Source organism: Bicyclus anynana, chromosome 18 (assembly GCF_947172395.1).
Source record: "Bicyclus anynana chromosome 18, ilBicAnyn1.1, whole genome shotgun sequence".
NCBI lineage: Eukaryota > Metazoa > Arthropoda > Insecta > Lepidoptera > Nymphalidae > Bicyclus > Bicyclus anynana.
The window spans coordinates 2,496,547-2,512,770 of record NC_069100.1 but is presented as its reverse complement, the minus strand read 5'-3'; the positions used below and the strand labels follow the sequence as shown (position 1 = coordinate 2,512,770).

Below are 16,224 nucleotides of genomic sequence, written 5' to 3'. Positions count from 1 at the left end.
TTTGCTATTTAATCTAAGTATGTACATTGTACTAGTAACTGGTTCTGAACACAATAGGTTAGTTGACACTTATTTTAAAAGAGTTTTAAACTGTTAATTAGCATTCTAATAGATTGAAAAAACCAATTATATTTTTTAAGACATGCATACATAAACAAAAATGCTGTCGGCCATGAGTCTTAAACTGTTTCTTGACGTCTAACCTTAATAAAACGGAGTGTTTGATAAAGTTATTAGTTAATAATTAGTTTGACGTTTATTCCTTATCAAGTATCCCTATCAAGTAACATTGTGACGTCACAAAAAATTTAACGACAGCGTTTTTAACGTTTTGGAAAAATTTTGGAAATCAAATATTTTTTAATTGAGTTTTTTATGAAATCATCATCTTTTATTAATACATATATATCGATATATTTTGATCCCTTATTCTATGTACTATACGAAATTAATATTTTTTATATTAAATTTGGTGCAAGTCAACTAACCTATTCTTTCGCAGGAGTCATAGTGTAGTATGTCTCATGTAAGGCCTACTGTAGTACATTACAGTAGGTAGTATTAACACTATAGCTTGGCAACTTCATTCGTAACACTCGATGTTCCGCGCGGGCCGGGGGGCGTGTAGCAATGAATGAGAACCCCACGACTGACGCACTTCACTTCCCCGCACGCACGATTTTACACCCGCGCAGTCTTTCCCCCCGTCATCCGCATATCATGGGAGTGTCATCAACGAACTAGCCAGACTATAATATGCAAAGAGAGGTGTTAAAGTCGGATGTACACCAACTAAAACGTTTGTTCCATTAAATTATTATGAGGTGTTATTTATGGTTACTATTATTATAAATAAAATAAATTGTTTAATTAAAACAAACAATAAATTTATTTTTTTCCAACTGAAAGACAAATACTTGGTGGTGTCCATATATTTCTATAACTTGAAGTTAAAAATGTACATAATTTAACACAATGTTAATTAGTCTATATAACACCAAACCAACCAAACCTTTAAAAATAAAAGACATAAAAGTAACAATTTCAATAAATAAATAATAATTTCATTTTTGCAATTTAGCCGCTGACTTACTACTTTATTTTACTTTAAAACTTAAATTTTAACACAAAAAATATTGTTGTTACAATAATTTTGTGTTGTTTACTGTACCTGTACATGTACAGTCATTACAAAGCAAACTTTTGTCTTTGACAAGAAATCGCCAAGCATTTTCATTATAATCAAATAAAGCCTTTAAATTTAATTTAACAAACTCTCAAGCAAATTACTAAAATTTTGTAACAGAAATATATTAATCATAATATTATTATTCAAATTCATAACTAACATAAATCACTCACATACACAGGTTTAATTAAAAACATAAAGTAAATATTTTACACCTGACATAAATATTAGAAAATCTTTTCTCTTTATCTCTTTAGTCTGCGTATGGAAACTAGATAATAAAAGAATCGCTCTTTCAGAAAAAAAAACAACAAACAAACAAAACCCAACTCATAATATACAAACAATAATAAAATCAAAATTACCTTAAATTATACATCATTTCACTTTGTATACCAAATTTTTACACCAATCAACTCTCACTAAATTCTCAATAGAGAATGTGATTGACTAACAATAATTTCATTACAAAAAAGACATTTTGTTTTTCTGATCATTCTTATTAATCATCATCCTTATTATCAGATATGGAGCTTAAACCCACCACACTGCTCTAATGCGGGTTGGTGGGTTAACTTTTTTTTTAAAGATTCTTTGCCATATCTTTTAAATATGGCCAATATTCCCAGGAGTGGGTACGATAATAGTCCAACGGGGTGGGGAATAAACCACCACCCCTCAGTGTTCAGTTCTATCACATTAATTATAAAATTAATTCATTCAGATTTGTAATAATTGTTAACAAAAGTGATTCTTTAAAAAACCTTCATGATCTTTAACTGTATTATTACATAATTTATTATAAAATATAGTACTAAAAAATTAACAGAAATTAGAATTATTAACAATGATTTGATCAGAGTCATCTTCATTTTGGTCTTATAGAATTTGAATTTTTTTTCATCTTTGTGTTACATAGCTTTCATGTAATGGACTCAGAGGCATAATTAAAAATTATTATAACAATTTAACCTGCCTGTATTTTTTAATTTTTTGGCTTAAATGTACATTCACTGATGATTTTCCAAATGATCCTTAAATAGTACCTATAGGCACATGTGAAGGCTAAAAACAGATAATATCCTTAAAAAAACACATGTTAGTCTAGTCAAGAAGTTAGTTTTTTGAGAACAAATCTTTCCAATATAAGAAACATTCTGAACGATGCGAGCCTTTCATCTTGCCGCCATTTGACTTTTTTTTATTACAAAATGCATGTCGAAAATATTTTTATATTTGTCAACAGCATCATATAATTAAAGAAATTTACCTGAAAAACAAAGTAATTAGCTGTATAGCTGATAAAAATTTCTGTTTTAAATAATTCGCCAAAATTATAAAACTATCAGATAACTGATTTATAGATCTTTTCTTGTAGGGTGGTGTGGGTGTCAGTTTGTTTCACTCTTGAAAGTTTCGCGATTCACGATAATAGTACATATTATGAACGTCATACTGGCGACTGTCACCCATGCTATCTGAAAAACACTAGGAATGCATACATACTAATCTAATAAACAAAGGTCAATTATTTTCATATTTTAAAACAGAAAATTAAAGCGAATACTCATCAATGAATTTCGCATCTTTGCTACAATTTACTTAAATGGAACACAAGGTATTAGTTAGATATGAAATGGATAAACTCTTTGGCCAGATACTGAGTATTTTTTTGACATTCAACCAAGTAGGTTTATTGCAAGCATGCATACAACAATATGACAATATAAATAACCCAACCAAAAATTTAAAAAATAACAAATACACCAAATGTGTTTCTACCTCAGCATTTTTAAACTAATTATAAAAACAACTAATATTATAAAATTCTATAAAATTATACAGTTATAAATGAGAGAATTTCTATAAGTACTTGAGCAATTTTAGGAATTCTCTCATTTATATTTCATTTGTTTGTGGAGCAGGAACTCCACAATTGAAAAAAGATGTGGCTTTGGCTAATTATTATCCTTTTTAATAAGACATTTTGTTTTGATATACATATAGTAATCAACCGAAATACTGATAAAATTTAGTTATAAACAACAACAACTTTTGTGTGGCAAATTGTTGTCATCATACATAATCGAAAAAATCATCATCATCCATCATTATTATTTTTTTTTTTTGTCCTGTTTATCTCATGCAATCAGTCGGCAGACTATGAGCAGAGCTGTTGTAGAAAAATTTGGCGATTAGAAGCCACATTCCCCAGCGGGAGCAGCTCCATGTAAGTGTCATATATGGCGTTTAATCAAGTATTTGCCGTCTTTTCAATCGCCGTATCGCCTGTGGTATTGTTAACAGCCAGGTGGTTCGGATGGTTTCTGAGTCTAGCTTTGTAGTTGTTGTTACTAGATTTTATTTCTTCTTTCACTGTTGGCATTTGTAGATACTTGTGAATTGAATCCATCATTATTAAAAAACATATTGTATTGAAACCGAAAACCAGGTGTGAATTTTCATCCAACTCCTAACAAGTTAACCTGCTTCCATCTTAGATTGCACCATCATTGGGTGAGATTGTAGTCAAGAGTAAATAACTTAAAAAAAAAAACCATATTCGCCTCACTGTTGAGCATGTTCTTTATCATTGTTCGACGACAGCTAGTTCGTGATAAGACAGATTCTGGTAACTCACTGAATATCCATTTCATCTCTAACAATTATATTAATTATTATTTGTGCTTACTAGTAGTTCCATAAATGGACTATCATTTTTTTGGTAATTTGCTTCGTTTTAATTTTCCGCCTCTCTTCTTCTTTATTTTTTTGATTGACAGTTCTGATGTTGCAGACTCTGAAAAATACAATAAAATCTGTTTAATAAAGTAAAAAAATAATAGCAAAGTTGTCTCATCTCGATTTTCACAATGAATTTAAAGAAATAGTGGTAATTCCGGCTGAGCCGCCATTGGTTGAAGTTTCACTTTCTCTTCAAAAGCTATGTCATTGGTTGCATGTTAGCACTACTAATAATTTTAATGTAATTTGATAGTTTTATTTTACTTACTTGAATCTACATTTAAAATTAAAAATCTCTTTTTCTTCTCTTCCTCATGCAATTTGACATGTTTGACCAAATTGTATAAAAACTTAAACCTTTGTGGACATTTTGCACATGCATACATTAAATCCTTTTCTGAAGTTTCTTTGTCACTTTGGTGTAAAGATGTTATTAATTTTTCTGAATGTTTTATTACACCGCCCGGTAGGATTTCTAAAGTTGGCCAACTGTCTGGATTGGATGCACAGAATTCTGATGTCTGAAAAATGATATTTATAATTTTTTTTCATTAAAACACATCTGATTCACATATAACTACACAGATCTAACTACTAAGGCTAGGTATGGTTAAGGTAGCATTCAGTGCTTGGAGACCGCCACCTGCGACCATGACCGTGTTCATATGACCCACTGCTTAGTATGAATTTATATGGTGCACTAAACAAATCCCAGTTGCATGATACAATCTCTGGACTCAGAACTCTACCTTTTCAGATCATAACGAAGAAGTGATAATCTTAGCAAGCATATTAAGCCAGTCTTTATTTAATGATAACAACAGCAATTTCTTATAGTAATACTTTAAAGCTTGCCAAATCACACTAGAGCAATGGTGGGCCTCAAGTCATTTCTCATAAAAGTGTGGATAAACTATGAACTCAGTGCTGAGAATGTTTCTGAAGCAAGAATTCAATATTTCATATCCTTACAAAACAAATAGGCTAACCACTGGACCAACCAGGCAAACACGAGAGTAATAATAATATCCTCCCGACCTGGTTCTTTTTATATTATTTTTTTCAGACTCGGCAGCCAATCTCATGTTGAAATTTACCATGTACGCAGGAGATATTATAGTGTATGTGTGTCAAACACAGTTGCACTTTCGTACTCCGATAGAAGGGCCAACCGACACAACCAGTGAGAGATCAGAACCAACGACTTTACGTGCTCTCAAAGGCATAGGGGTGAAGTAACACCGCCAATTTTGCAACTCCAGGCTGCTATTAAGATTTATCTTGTAAGAAAAATCACAATGACATATTTTTTTGTTGGCCTGACCCAGGTTTCGAACACTGAACCTCATTGTTCGTAGCTGAACTAGCTAACCACGGAACCAATGAGACAATTACAACAGTAACAGTACTACATCAAGCTATTTGAATTAAATGTTACCTTGTATTTATCCTGCTCTACAACTTCTTTCTCTATCAACTCTTCGACCTCCTCCGAATGTATGGAGACCATGGATCCTATATTAGAGTCCTCGTCATTGAAGACACAACTGTAATCATGGTCGATAACTCTGTTTACGTACGGTGATGTACCCAGTATGTAAACATCAGAGCTCCTATCTGGTTGAACATCCTCCATTCTCACCAGAGTCACATTCTCCAAATCTTCATTACACTCTAACGCACTTGTTGCAGACATTTCCGTGTTTTTCAACCACTACGATCTACAATTTTAATGTAACTTTGCGATACTTTTATCATGAGTGTAACGGAAAGTTTTTCGTGTTGTAAAACTTTTAATGTGTATTAAATAACGTTCAGATGTCGGTCAACACATGGGACACTTTATTTAAGTCATTTACCATTCTTTAGACATGGAAAAATTTGTTTGGAATTAAAATAATGTTTAGCCACTTTGAGAAGTCTACATGTCACAAACGTCAAATGGAAGATACATGTCATTGTGACTGTGGTGTTTGACGTTTAACCTTAACCACAATAAAATGAAGATCCAGCTTAAAAATTCCATAGACACAAAGAATATATTTATCTGTCAGACAACCTCTAGAGGGACCTGCCTCGCTAAACGTTACCACTTAACTATATCAAACTTCAAGTATATCAAATATTTTGCGTAAAGGATCAGCCTAGCTTTTCGATGCAAAAATAGTCAGTATTCTTGCCACCATTCGACGTGTGTATGATTTGTATAGTTAATAGGATGTTAACATAGAGTTCCTTATTTTGTTATTTACTCAAAATTATATTACTTTATAATAATACCTAAAATGAATCGATTCTTCAGTCGGAACAGCAAAACATCGATCAAGTATTCGAATATTCTGTATAACGAGTTTGAGCGATGGCGATGAGTTTATTAGTCTGTGCTAAATTACACGTGCACGGTATGTAAATATATTTATTGGTGTTACTTAAATTCGATGTGTAACTTTACCTCGTCCCAACCCACTCGAAAAACGACAGACAATTTTGTCGGTAAATTTGGGTGCAATACAAGTCCATATATATTTGGTCTGAGATTTCTCCAATATTGTAGAAATAGATTTATAGAGCAGTCGTTCAGAAACAGAAATCAAATTGGCATAAACTTACACATTACTAGTTTTTTTTGTGTATATCTCTGGAAGTGGAAAAGATGAGCCGATTTTAATGAGACTTACACTGCTTTGCTTCGCAATTCAATTTTTTTATCCCGGAAATACCCATTCCCGCGGGTTTGTGAAAAACATGTAGACGAAGTTGCGAGCATAAACTTTTGATTTTTAATAAAGTAATAATCATTTGTTCTACTAATGTTTTATAGTCGTTCTATGAATTCGTTCGAATTCGAAATGACGCCGATTTATTGTAAAGCAGTGACGTTACACTGCTTTACATATAAAGTAAAGTAAAGGAATATGTGCGATGAAAGAAGATAAGTCGTTTAATGAATTTAGGGTCTATCTATATTAAAAAAAAAAAACTTTATGAAATCGGTTTTTTGCAACGTTTTTAACGATTGTGTAATGAATATAAAAACATAATATTACTAGGGAATAAAATAAAAAAGAAATTTAATTATTGTATTTCTAACACAAAGTAACAGCCCAGCCAATTCACAACCACACCTGTCTTATTTATAGACATACTCATAAACAATATATACACGCATTGTTAAATATATTAATTTAAAGGGAAGTACATTTGCATCAATGTTTCATAGATATCCACGTCAATGGGCATAAAAGTACAGAATATTATTTTTTCCATGTCGCTGTTACTTTCTAGAAACTTCCTTGCTGTGGATAAGGCAATATGTGCAGCGAGGCGATTAGGAAATCCATATATGCCTGTAGAGATGCATGGGAACGCAATGGATTTAATATTATATTGTAACACATATGAGAGACTCTTTTCATAGCACGATTTGAGATTCGGTGCTGAACCATTTTGTGGTCCAACTGTATGGATGACATCTGAAATGGAAAATATTATAAAATTGTTATTTGTTCATTTGAATTTATAATTTACAAAGGGTTATCTGTGAAATAAATCCATCAGATATTTGCAGAAAAAGGCAAACTGAATTGATTGTATTCTTAATTAAAAAAAAATAGGGGAAATTCACAACTTTAGACAAACAACTAAATATAAACTCAAATACTACTGGAACAATTAGAAAATTATAAACTAGAGGATGCTAATGACTTTGTCTGCATTACAGTTTCTCACATATCCTCAGGAACCATAGATTTTCCTGGGATAAAAAGTACCCTATAAGTTGCTCAATAACTTCCTCTATCTACCAGTGAAATTCCTATTAAAATTGATTCAGCTGTTCCAAAGTTTAGCCCAGACAAAAAGACAGATAGACCAACATTTTTAAAAAGCTTGTTAATGTTTGATTTATTCTGTAAATAACTATAAGCACTTGAGAAAACACAGATTTTTGAAATCACACACAGACACTTTAATTTTATTTATATGTATTTATTAGGCTTACACTTAGCTGGCAAGTTATATCCTCCAGTGATCCTTGCTTCACCTGTAGGACATCCTCCAAGAGAGTTACACTCTTGCTGCAAAATAAAAAAAGAAACTTTGTAAAACACATTTGATGTATTTTTTTTTATTTTCTTTTAAGAGCTGAGTCACAAAAGTGACTATGTACTCTTGTAGTTCTACTTAAACTATAACATGAAGTAACATATACTATCTTGGGACTAATTAGCCATAATATAAATTATGTATATTTATTTAAGTATATTAATACTTCTCAAAATAATTTTTCACTATTTTATATAAAAATCTTTCATTTTTACTGACAGGGCTTCCTGAAATAGATAGGTACTTTTTATTGTGTACAAAAATCTATTAATGAGTGAAGTCTTACTGCTAGAATTAAATCATGTTGACCTATCATTGCAATTATTTACCATTTGATGTTATATCTGTAAAAAATGAAAATAACCACCATAGTAAATACATAATTTACCTGTAACAAAGGTCCTGCTGCTCTATGAATGGCCCCATCAACTCCACCGCCTGCTTTTAACATGGAATTTGCTGCATTTACAATTGCATCAATCTGAGGAATTAACAAATATGTTATCTGTTGACTTATAGCCAAAAACTTATTTACCTTTCAATGCTTATTACATTAGAACATTTTATTTTTAACCAGATTGAGTTGACAAAGCCTATTATACTTATTACCTGATATCCATTTTAAATTTGTTGCTTTTCTTATAAGTAAAAGATCTAAATGTTTCAATAAATTCATTAGCACTAAACTATTTTATATAAAGATATTGAAATTGTTTTAAATATTTTTTATGTTCTTGCATTTAAACATGACCTGTGGCTAAGTGCAGTCACAGGCCATACTTATAGTCAAGACTGCAGACGAGTGAGGCGACTGCTCGTTACCTGGTAGACCCCCCTACATTACCGCTGATATCTAAAACCCTATATTGCGCATCATAACGCACGATGGTCCGAAACGTCGACGCCCTAAGGATTGCATATACCTATAATGACTGTAACTTTTAAAATACCTCCAACTTTGTTATATCGCCTTTGAATATAGAAACCTTGTCCGTCAATTCTTTATTCCTCTCCGAATCTATCGTTATCTTCCGAAATTCAGCATCATCTTCCCCAGTATGCTTTTTTTCGTGTAATCCCTTGTTTTCCACAAAATATTTACACCACGACTCTACTTTATTCACGGTAATGTAGTCGTCAGTTTTATATAATTTTCTTTTTTCGTCTACAGGCAAAGACATAATCCGTTCCTTTTCTGACTCCCATTTAGTGCTCATTTTTAGTACTGAATACAAACAACTTTGTTGGATACTATACGCAATTCGAGGAACTCTTTGTAGAACAACGTTTTGCAAAACCGGCATTGCCTTCCAAGCAAAGCAAGTCCCACTTCCAACCCAACTTCGAAACGGTTTTTTTCCCAAATTGTTATTGCCAAAATGCAGTGTTGCCAGTTGGGTCTTGTGAAAAGTTACCCGAAATATTAAAAAAGTAACCTTTTTGTGTAAAAAGTAACCTTTTCACTAACTACTCTTGCTTTTTGCGTTCCACAGCATGGCTAAACCACCATTTCAGCCTCTGGGGGCTAAAATAATTTTGTTTTTTTGTTTATTAACTGTCTGTTACGAATATTAGCCAAGTACTAAATTACTATAAACTGAAGGACATTTTACTCGTAAATAGAATCATCTTAAGTAATTCCTCATGAAATAAGAAAAATACAAATAAAGAGCAAGAATTAAAAAAAATTGACGTTAATTTCTTAAATTCATTCATAATTGAATTTCTTTTTTAAGAAATTCAATGTGACTGCAAATTGCAACTTACTTATTTCGCAACGTCAATTGTAACGTCTTCATTTATAGTGAGATTGACACAGAAACATCGATGATTTCTTGAGCATTTGTCCGCATTTCTTGATTTAACGACCGTTCTGTTTTAGATATACGAAATTGTAAGTAAATTTTAAAAATTCCTAAATATCACGTAAAAGTAACCTTTTTATTAATGTAACCTAAAAGTTACCAATGCAGTCAAAAAATCACCTATAAGGTTACAAAAGTAACCTTCTGGCAACACTGCCAAAATGTCAACATTTGATGTCAGTGTCAATCCAATCCAATTTTTGATTCTAAGGCTTATAACGTGTTACATTGGGTACAATTTACTTCGCCTTTGCCAGTGTGAATTGTGAGTTGTGACCCTTGAGGCCTGAGCCTGAGGGAGTTTTTTCTAGTTGACGTTGACGTTGACGTGTTCGGTGTTGACGTTTATTGAACCATCAACAATCTAGTTCTTTTTCGTTTATGATGTGTTTTCTTTAATTTTATAATTATTTCTTACAGTATTTAATCATGTTGGCCTTTTAATCTCATAAAATAAAAATTTACGACATTATAAGATACTAATCAAATAGTAAGAGTTTAGAACAAATTATTGTAATTATCCTCATTTATTTAAATTCAACTTCCCGTAAATATGAGAAATTCTAAAAGCCAATAACCCAAGGCTATGTTATCAGTAATATTAAAAAAAAAAATTGATGTAAAAAAATTTTGTCGAGCGAAATTCCTCCACGTAACGCAGGCGTGCTATTATTTAGATTTTAGTCGTTTTTCATTTAAATTACACCCGAATAGAGTAATGTGGGCTTAAAGAGGATAATTTCTGGCTACCTTATCATACTCACTGCCAAGGAAATATTATATACGATCAGGTATGAACTAAAATATCATGTTACTACTTTGCTTTGTGTACCGGTCTTTGATAATACCGAAATCACCACTCTTTGTTAACTATAAAAGTAATTTCAATTATTTATTTTCAGGATGAAGGCCTTAAGTCTTCTTCTGATCGCGGCTTTGGGAGTTAGTGGGGCTTTTGCCGTCGATAGGAACAATTTTAAAACATGCGAACAATCGGGGTTTTGCAAACGTCTCCGAGCTTTTAAGCCAGAAAAATCTCAGTATACTTTGAATGTGGACAGTGTTTTTGTCCACGGCAACGTTTTCTCAGCGGAGGTGGTTACTGTTGATTTGGAGAAGAAAAATATTCTGGTGAGTATCATCTTCATTCTAAAACCCAATCTAATTTAGTTGCATCGAATATACTTTTATAATTACTCGCGTCCATTGTTTCTTAACAAACAATTTAAAAAAAAGTACTCAAGTTTCATTGATGTTGTTTGTCTCAATTAAAATTATAGGTATATATTTATAAAAAATTTTAATAACTTAATTTTAATGGAGATTATTAGCCTTCAGGGATCAAAGAAATTGACATTTACATAATTATCAATCCTTTCTTTAACACAATTTACATTTTATTTTATATTGTCAGATGAGATTTGATAAGTTTATATAATAAGTTAATAGATTTAGCTGATGTTGGTTTGTTGTAGTCCAGGGAAGGTTTAAATTACAAGGAAAATTGTGAGGAAGAGGGTAGGGTAAGTTCAGAGTAAGGTAGGGCAGGGGTAGGGAAGCAGACATTCGTCCAGGTGAAGCTTGACTGGGACTGTTGATATCTAATATTTTTTCATGTGACTACATAGAAAGTAATAGGAAATCTGAAAAGTAATAGGGGTTTATTTGAAATGTTCTAAAACTTCTACAGCCTTTCTTGATGAGTACTGTTTACCAACAAACAAATTAAAAATGAGGGTATAAATCACTAGTTAATCATTTCATACCTAATAATAATTATAATTAACTTGTTCTTAATTTAATGAAAATAAATTTGATTAATAACCTTAGAACAATTAGATATGGTTAATATATTTTATATAACATTTTATGAACAAACCATACATAATGTAAAATAAATAAGTTATGAAATGACATGCATTTTCTACCTTCATTTCTAATTTGTTTGTTGGTAAACAGTACTCATCAAGAAAGGCTGTAGTATAGGTATTAGAGATTGCCAAAGAATGAGACATTTTAATATTCAATGGATATTCTATACAATAGGAGTTATAAATAATTATGATCAAAGTTTGTTATTTTAAACATTAGTACAAATTGAGAATTCACAAATAAGTATCATTCATTTCAAAAAGTCTGCGATTTTCTGTTGAGGTAGCAACTTGAATTTAATTTAGTCTAGCAAGTTTTTGGTAGTGGTGAAAGCTGATTAATATGTTGGTCCAAAAGGCTTAAAAATTACAAAGAGTAGCCTAGACTACAAATTTTTGCTGTTCCTTCAACTTCATATAACAGAGGGGATCAACAACCAATTTATATATTTTTTTAATTAAAAAAATTCAGTGTCCAATCACTGAATTTCTTATATCTAAATAAAATTTTGTTAAACGTAAGTTTGAATTTCAAATGTTTGTATTTTCAACAGTGGCGCTATGCCCTGAGATTGTCGGCCCTCGCAGATGGCACCTTCCGGGTGGAAATGGATGAGGCTGACCCTCTTTACCCTCGGTATAGGACACAGATTGCTCTTGAGGACGAACCTAAGGGTGATGGGTAAGTCTAGCAAATATATCAATGACGGCCTCCATGTCACGGTGAATTTACAAGACGAAAGTCATGGGTTCAATCCCTGGCTGGGCAGATTGAGGTTTTCTTAATTGGTCCAGGTCTGGCAGGTGACAGGCTTCGGATGTGGCTAGTGAGCACCCTACCGTCAAAGACGTACTGCCAAGCAATTTAGCGTTCTGGATGATGTATGTAGTGCAGAAACCAAAAGGGGTGTGGATTTTCATCCTGCTCCTAACAAGATAGCCCGCTTCCATCTTAGACTTCATCATCAAACAAATGAAACAAAGTAGTACAATAACTATTATGTACCGGCAATCTGCTTAGATGATTTTTTTTATTGGCCCTAGGGGGGCAAACACTAGCATGGATTCAGTGAAAAGAAAATGGACAGACAAATACTATTTGAATCATTATACCCATTCCTGAGAAAAAACATTGTATGGTTTGATGAAACCACAATGTAAAACTATGTAGCTGGCTGTAACACAACAAGCATGGATGTAATAATTTGAGGAAAAAATGCCAGTGTTTAAATTAAAAAAAAAAAAAATTTAGTTCACATATTCTTAAGAAGTTTAAAAATATAATTAATAACTGTTTTTTTTATAAAAAAGAATACCTCATGGATAAGGAGATGATAACTTTAGTAATACTCATTTTTTTTAGCTTGAAACTGATATCACAAGAAAATGGGAAGTTAACCCTAGCCAACACCCAGGGTCACAAAGTGATTATCACAACAGAGCCCCTGAAAATTGAGTTTGTAGATCACACCGGTGAAGTGGCAGTGGTGTTGAATGAGAACTCTCAGCTGGTTGTGGAGCCCCTGCGGGTGAAGACGGAGAAGATTGGTGAAGATGATGAACAGGGGAATGCTGTAGAAGTGAGTATCCTTTATATTTACAAAATGGAGGTCCTGAGTTTGATCGCCGGTTGGGCTGATTGAGCTTTTCTTAATTGGTCCAGGCCTGGTGGGAGGCTTCAGCTGTGGCTAGTTACCACCCTACCGACAAAGCCTTACCGCCAAGCATTTTAGCATTCTGGTACAATGTCATTAAGAAACCGAAAAGGGTGTAGATTTTAATTGTCTTACTAACAAGTTAGCCCGTATCCAACTTAGATTGCATCATTACTTACTATCAGGTGAGATTATAGTCAAGGGCTAACTTGTGGAAAAGAAATATTGTTTATATTATTAAACTAGCTGACTCTGCGCGGTTTCACCCACGTAGTTCCCATTCCCATAGGAATATGGGAATGATATATAGCCTATAGCCTTCCTCGATAAATAGGCTATCTAACATTAAAAGAATTTTTCAAATCGGACCACTAGTTCCTGAGATTAGCGTGTTCAATCAAACATACAAACAAACTCTTCAGCTTCATAATATTAGTATAGATTATTAAATTTTTAGGGTTCTGTACCTTAAAAGGAACAACCAGAACCAATCCTTCTGTTGGCCAAGACCCTTTATCTTGGGTACCGGTTGAAGTGTTGAATTAAAATGAAAACCTTGAAGCTGTAAAAAAATCAAGCTTTAAAATTAAAGTAAAAAAAACACTGTTTATGTTACAAAAACGTAGCCGATTCCAGGATTTCCAAGAGCCATTCGGATCACTTTTTGTGGTGATTTTATAGGTAACTGATCTATAGTATAAAATTATCATTGCTATTAAGCATAATATATTCGCCGGAAATAACCAACAAACTTGTATTACAAATGTTTCCCATAAATAATGAACTACTTCAGATAAGTGCCGCGCTATCGGTCACGTACAGACATATCTCTTAGATCGACGGCGTTAGGTGAATGGGTTGTACGCGAATATCTCTTGACCTTTGTATGTTAACTATAATATTGTTATGAGATTAAGTTTGTTGGTATGTAGGCAATCTCCGAAACTATCTATTTTATGTGAAGAATTAAAATCTGTTAATTTTGAATAGCCAATCTATTGTGTTATTTTTTTTATATTTAAACTAATATTCTTTTAGTAAATTGTAAATTACATGTAAAGCCCAATTCCGCCTTATCACCATGCAATATTAAAACCTGTAGTTAAAATTCTATTAATCAATGCTCATTAGGTGAACGTTTTAAATGTATGGTTAATTATTCGTATTTATGTTGACTACAAATGATAAAAATGTCACTTCCAGTTCCATGAGACTAATAGAAATCCGCGACATAAATAGTGTATACATCGGGACATAAATAGTGTATACATCATTAACATGCCATATTCAGCGCACTGTTGAGCACAAGTTTCCTCTCAGAATGTGGTGGGCTATTAGTAATAGTCCACCACCCTGGTCCAATGCGGAGTAGCAGACTTCACACAAAATAAGAAAATTCTTAGGTGTGCAGGTTTTCTCATGATTTTTTGCCTTCACAAGCACGAGATATTTAATTTCTTAAAATGAACATGCGCTCTCCGAAACAGAGACTGAGGTCATAACCACTGAGCTATTACGGCTTCTCTCTCTTTTATATTTTTAATCGACTTCCAAAAAGGAGAAGGTTCTACGTTCTGATGTTGTTTTTTGTAGAGTTTATATTGTATTTATTATTTTCACTGCTAGCCACAAATTAAATTGTACCTTTATCCTTAAGTTATAAAAAGAATGTTGTTATGCAAATATGGTCTCTAGCACGTTATTAATAATGTCCATATTTATATGTATCATGCTCTATTAAGGTTAACGATTCCTAATTAAAATTCTATTTACAATTAATTAATAGAGTACGTGAGGCCGTGAGGTCAGTACATTTGTCATAATGTATGTTTATCTTACTATTAAACTTGTTAAATAAGTCATTGATGCATTTGTCTCTGTAAATAAAACAAATCGGCTTAGTTACATTTATACTAATGTAGAGCTTACTGTGCCGTGGGAGACTAACATTCCGAAGGACCACAGTATAAAATTGAATAAATATTATGACCTAACAAATGAACTAACTAAAAATGGCTATGTAGTTAGTCTGTACGCCATAGAAGTAGGTGCGAGAGGATTACCAGCAAAATCTCTCTATAACTTGCTTAAAGACCTTGGCCTCTCTAGAAGTGCAGCTACTTCTATATTAGAACGAGTATCCAAAGCTGCTCTAATAGGATCTTACTAAATTTGGCTAGGCAGAGAGAACAACACGAGCAGAGAACGGGGAGTGTTGATCGATCGTCAAGGAATTCCTTAACCCTACATCCTGTAGTCACAAGTTCAGGACTCTGCTCGGAGTTCTTCTCTCTACCACGCGATGGACCCGGCACCCGCACGGTGAATTCATGGAATGCTTAGATATTCGTCTCATACTTATACTAAAAATAGGTAAAGTTTGTGAGGTTGTTGGGGGATAATCTCTGAACTTACTAAACCGATTTTAAAAATTCTTTTGTCAATAGAAAGTCACATTATTTGTGAGTGTCGTGTGCTATATTTTATTACCGTATTCCCACGGGAACGGAAACCACGCGGGTTTATATTATTAGTATAGCTATATAAAAAAGACTAAAAGGTTTTTCTCTCATATTCCTGGATTTAGGGGGCAATAAACTAAAATAATAATCCTGGACGGCAGTTTTTGGGGGGCTTAAATCATAATTATTTTATACCTTTAAAATATCTAAGAAATAGGAAAGGCTACCTATTTTATATAGACGAAATTATTGTTATATCTTAGCGCAGACATCTTAGGCCTAATTGTTTTCCATATTTATTAGTAAACTAGGGGACACCCGCGACTTCGTCCG

General features: G+C 32.7%; 3 protein-coding genes across 5 annotated transcripts in view; 1 reads left to right on the top strand and 2 right to left on the bottom strand.

Annotated features, from left to right (window-relative positions):
- Window positions 1-865: 865 nt before the first annotated feature.
- LOC112058100 (uncharacterized) lies at window positions 866-5,899 on the bottom strand. Of its 3 annotated transcripts, none has more exons than XM_024098784.2 (4): window positions 5,373-5,899; window positions 4,203-4,455; window positions 3,882-3,989; window positions 866-2,667 (listed from the first exon to the last, which is right to left on the bottom strand). In XM_024098784.2, the coding sequence occupies exons 1-3, from the start codon at window positions 5,628-5,630 to the stop codon at window positions 3,904-3,906; spliced, it is 597 nt and encodes a 198-aa protein (XP_023954552.1). In that variant the 5' UTR covers window positions 5,631-5,899; the 3' UTR covers window positions 866-2,667; window positions 3,882-3,903. The 3 variants fall into 3 exon arrangements, with proteins under 3 accessions (XP_023954552.1, XP_052742743.1, XP_023954551.1); XM_052886783.1 differs by having other exon boundaries at window positions 866-2,459; XM_024098783.2 differs by having other exon boundaries at window positions 866-3,989; window positions 5,373-5,898.
- Window positions 5,900-7,000: 1,101 nt separating this feature from the next.
- LOC112058097 (macro domain-containing protein CT2219) lies at window positions 7,001-9,419 on the bottom strand. Its single transcript, XM_024098781.2, has 4 exons — window positions 8,989-9,419; window positions 8,427-8,519; window positions 7,935-8,010; window positions 7,001-7,407 (listed from the first exon to the last, which is right to left on the bottom strand). Exons 1-4 carry the CDS (start codon window positions 9,340-9,342, stop codon window positions 7,115-7,117), a joined length of 816 nt encoding a protein of 271 aa, XP_023954549.1. The 5' UTR covers window positions 9,343-9,419; the 3' UTR covers window positions 7,001-7,114.
- A 1,105-nt stretch (window positions 9,420-10,524) lies between these two features.
- Window positions 10,525-16,224, top strand: part of LOC112058096 (neutral alpha-glucosidase AB) — a 23,682-nt gene continuing 17,982 nt past the window's right edge. Inside the window, exons 1-4 of the mRNA XM_024098780.2 lie at window positions 10,525-10,694; window positions 10,806-11,034; window positions 12,329-12,456; window positions 13,138-13,354. Coding sequence (XP_023954548.1) covers window positions 10,807-11,034; window positions 12,329-12,456; window positions 13,138-13,354 — 573 coding nt within the window. The 5' untranslated portion in view covers window positions 10,525-10,694; window position 10,806. The remainder of the gene's footprint in view (window positions 10,695-10,805; window positions 11,035-12,328; window positions 12,457-13,137; window positions 13,355-16,224) is intronic.

Excerpts from the sequence above, each read along its gene's own strand:
- LOC112058100 (XM_024098784.2), bottom strand. The coding sequence starts at position 5,630 with ATGTCTGCAACAAGTGCGTTAGAGTGTAATGAAGATTTGGAGAATGTG. Across the intron at positions 4,456-5,372 it reads TAGAGCAGGATAAATACAAG|ACATCAGAATTCTGTGCATC; the intron begins GTAACATTTAAT and ends ATCATTTTTCAG. Across the intron at positions 3,990-4,202 it reads AATTTTAAATGTAGATTCAA|AGTCTGCAACATCAGAACTG; the intron begins GTAAGTAAAATA and ends TGTATTTTTCAG.
- LOC112058097 (XM_024098781.2), bottom strand. The coding sequence starts at position 9,342 with ATGCCGGTTTTGCAAAACGTTGTTCTACAAAGAGTTCCTCGAATTGCG. Across the intron at positions 8,011-8,426 it reads CAGCAGGACCTTTGTTACAG|CAAGAGTGTAACTCTCTTGG; the intron begins GTAAATTATGTA and ends TTTATTTTGCAG. Across the intron at positions 7,408-7,934 it reads ATATAACTTGCCAGCTAAGT|ATGTCATCCATACAGTTGGA; the intron begins GTAAGCCTAATA and ends TTTCCATTTCAG.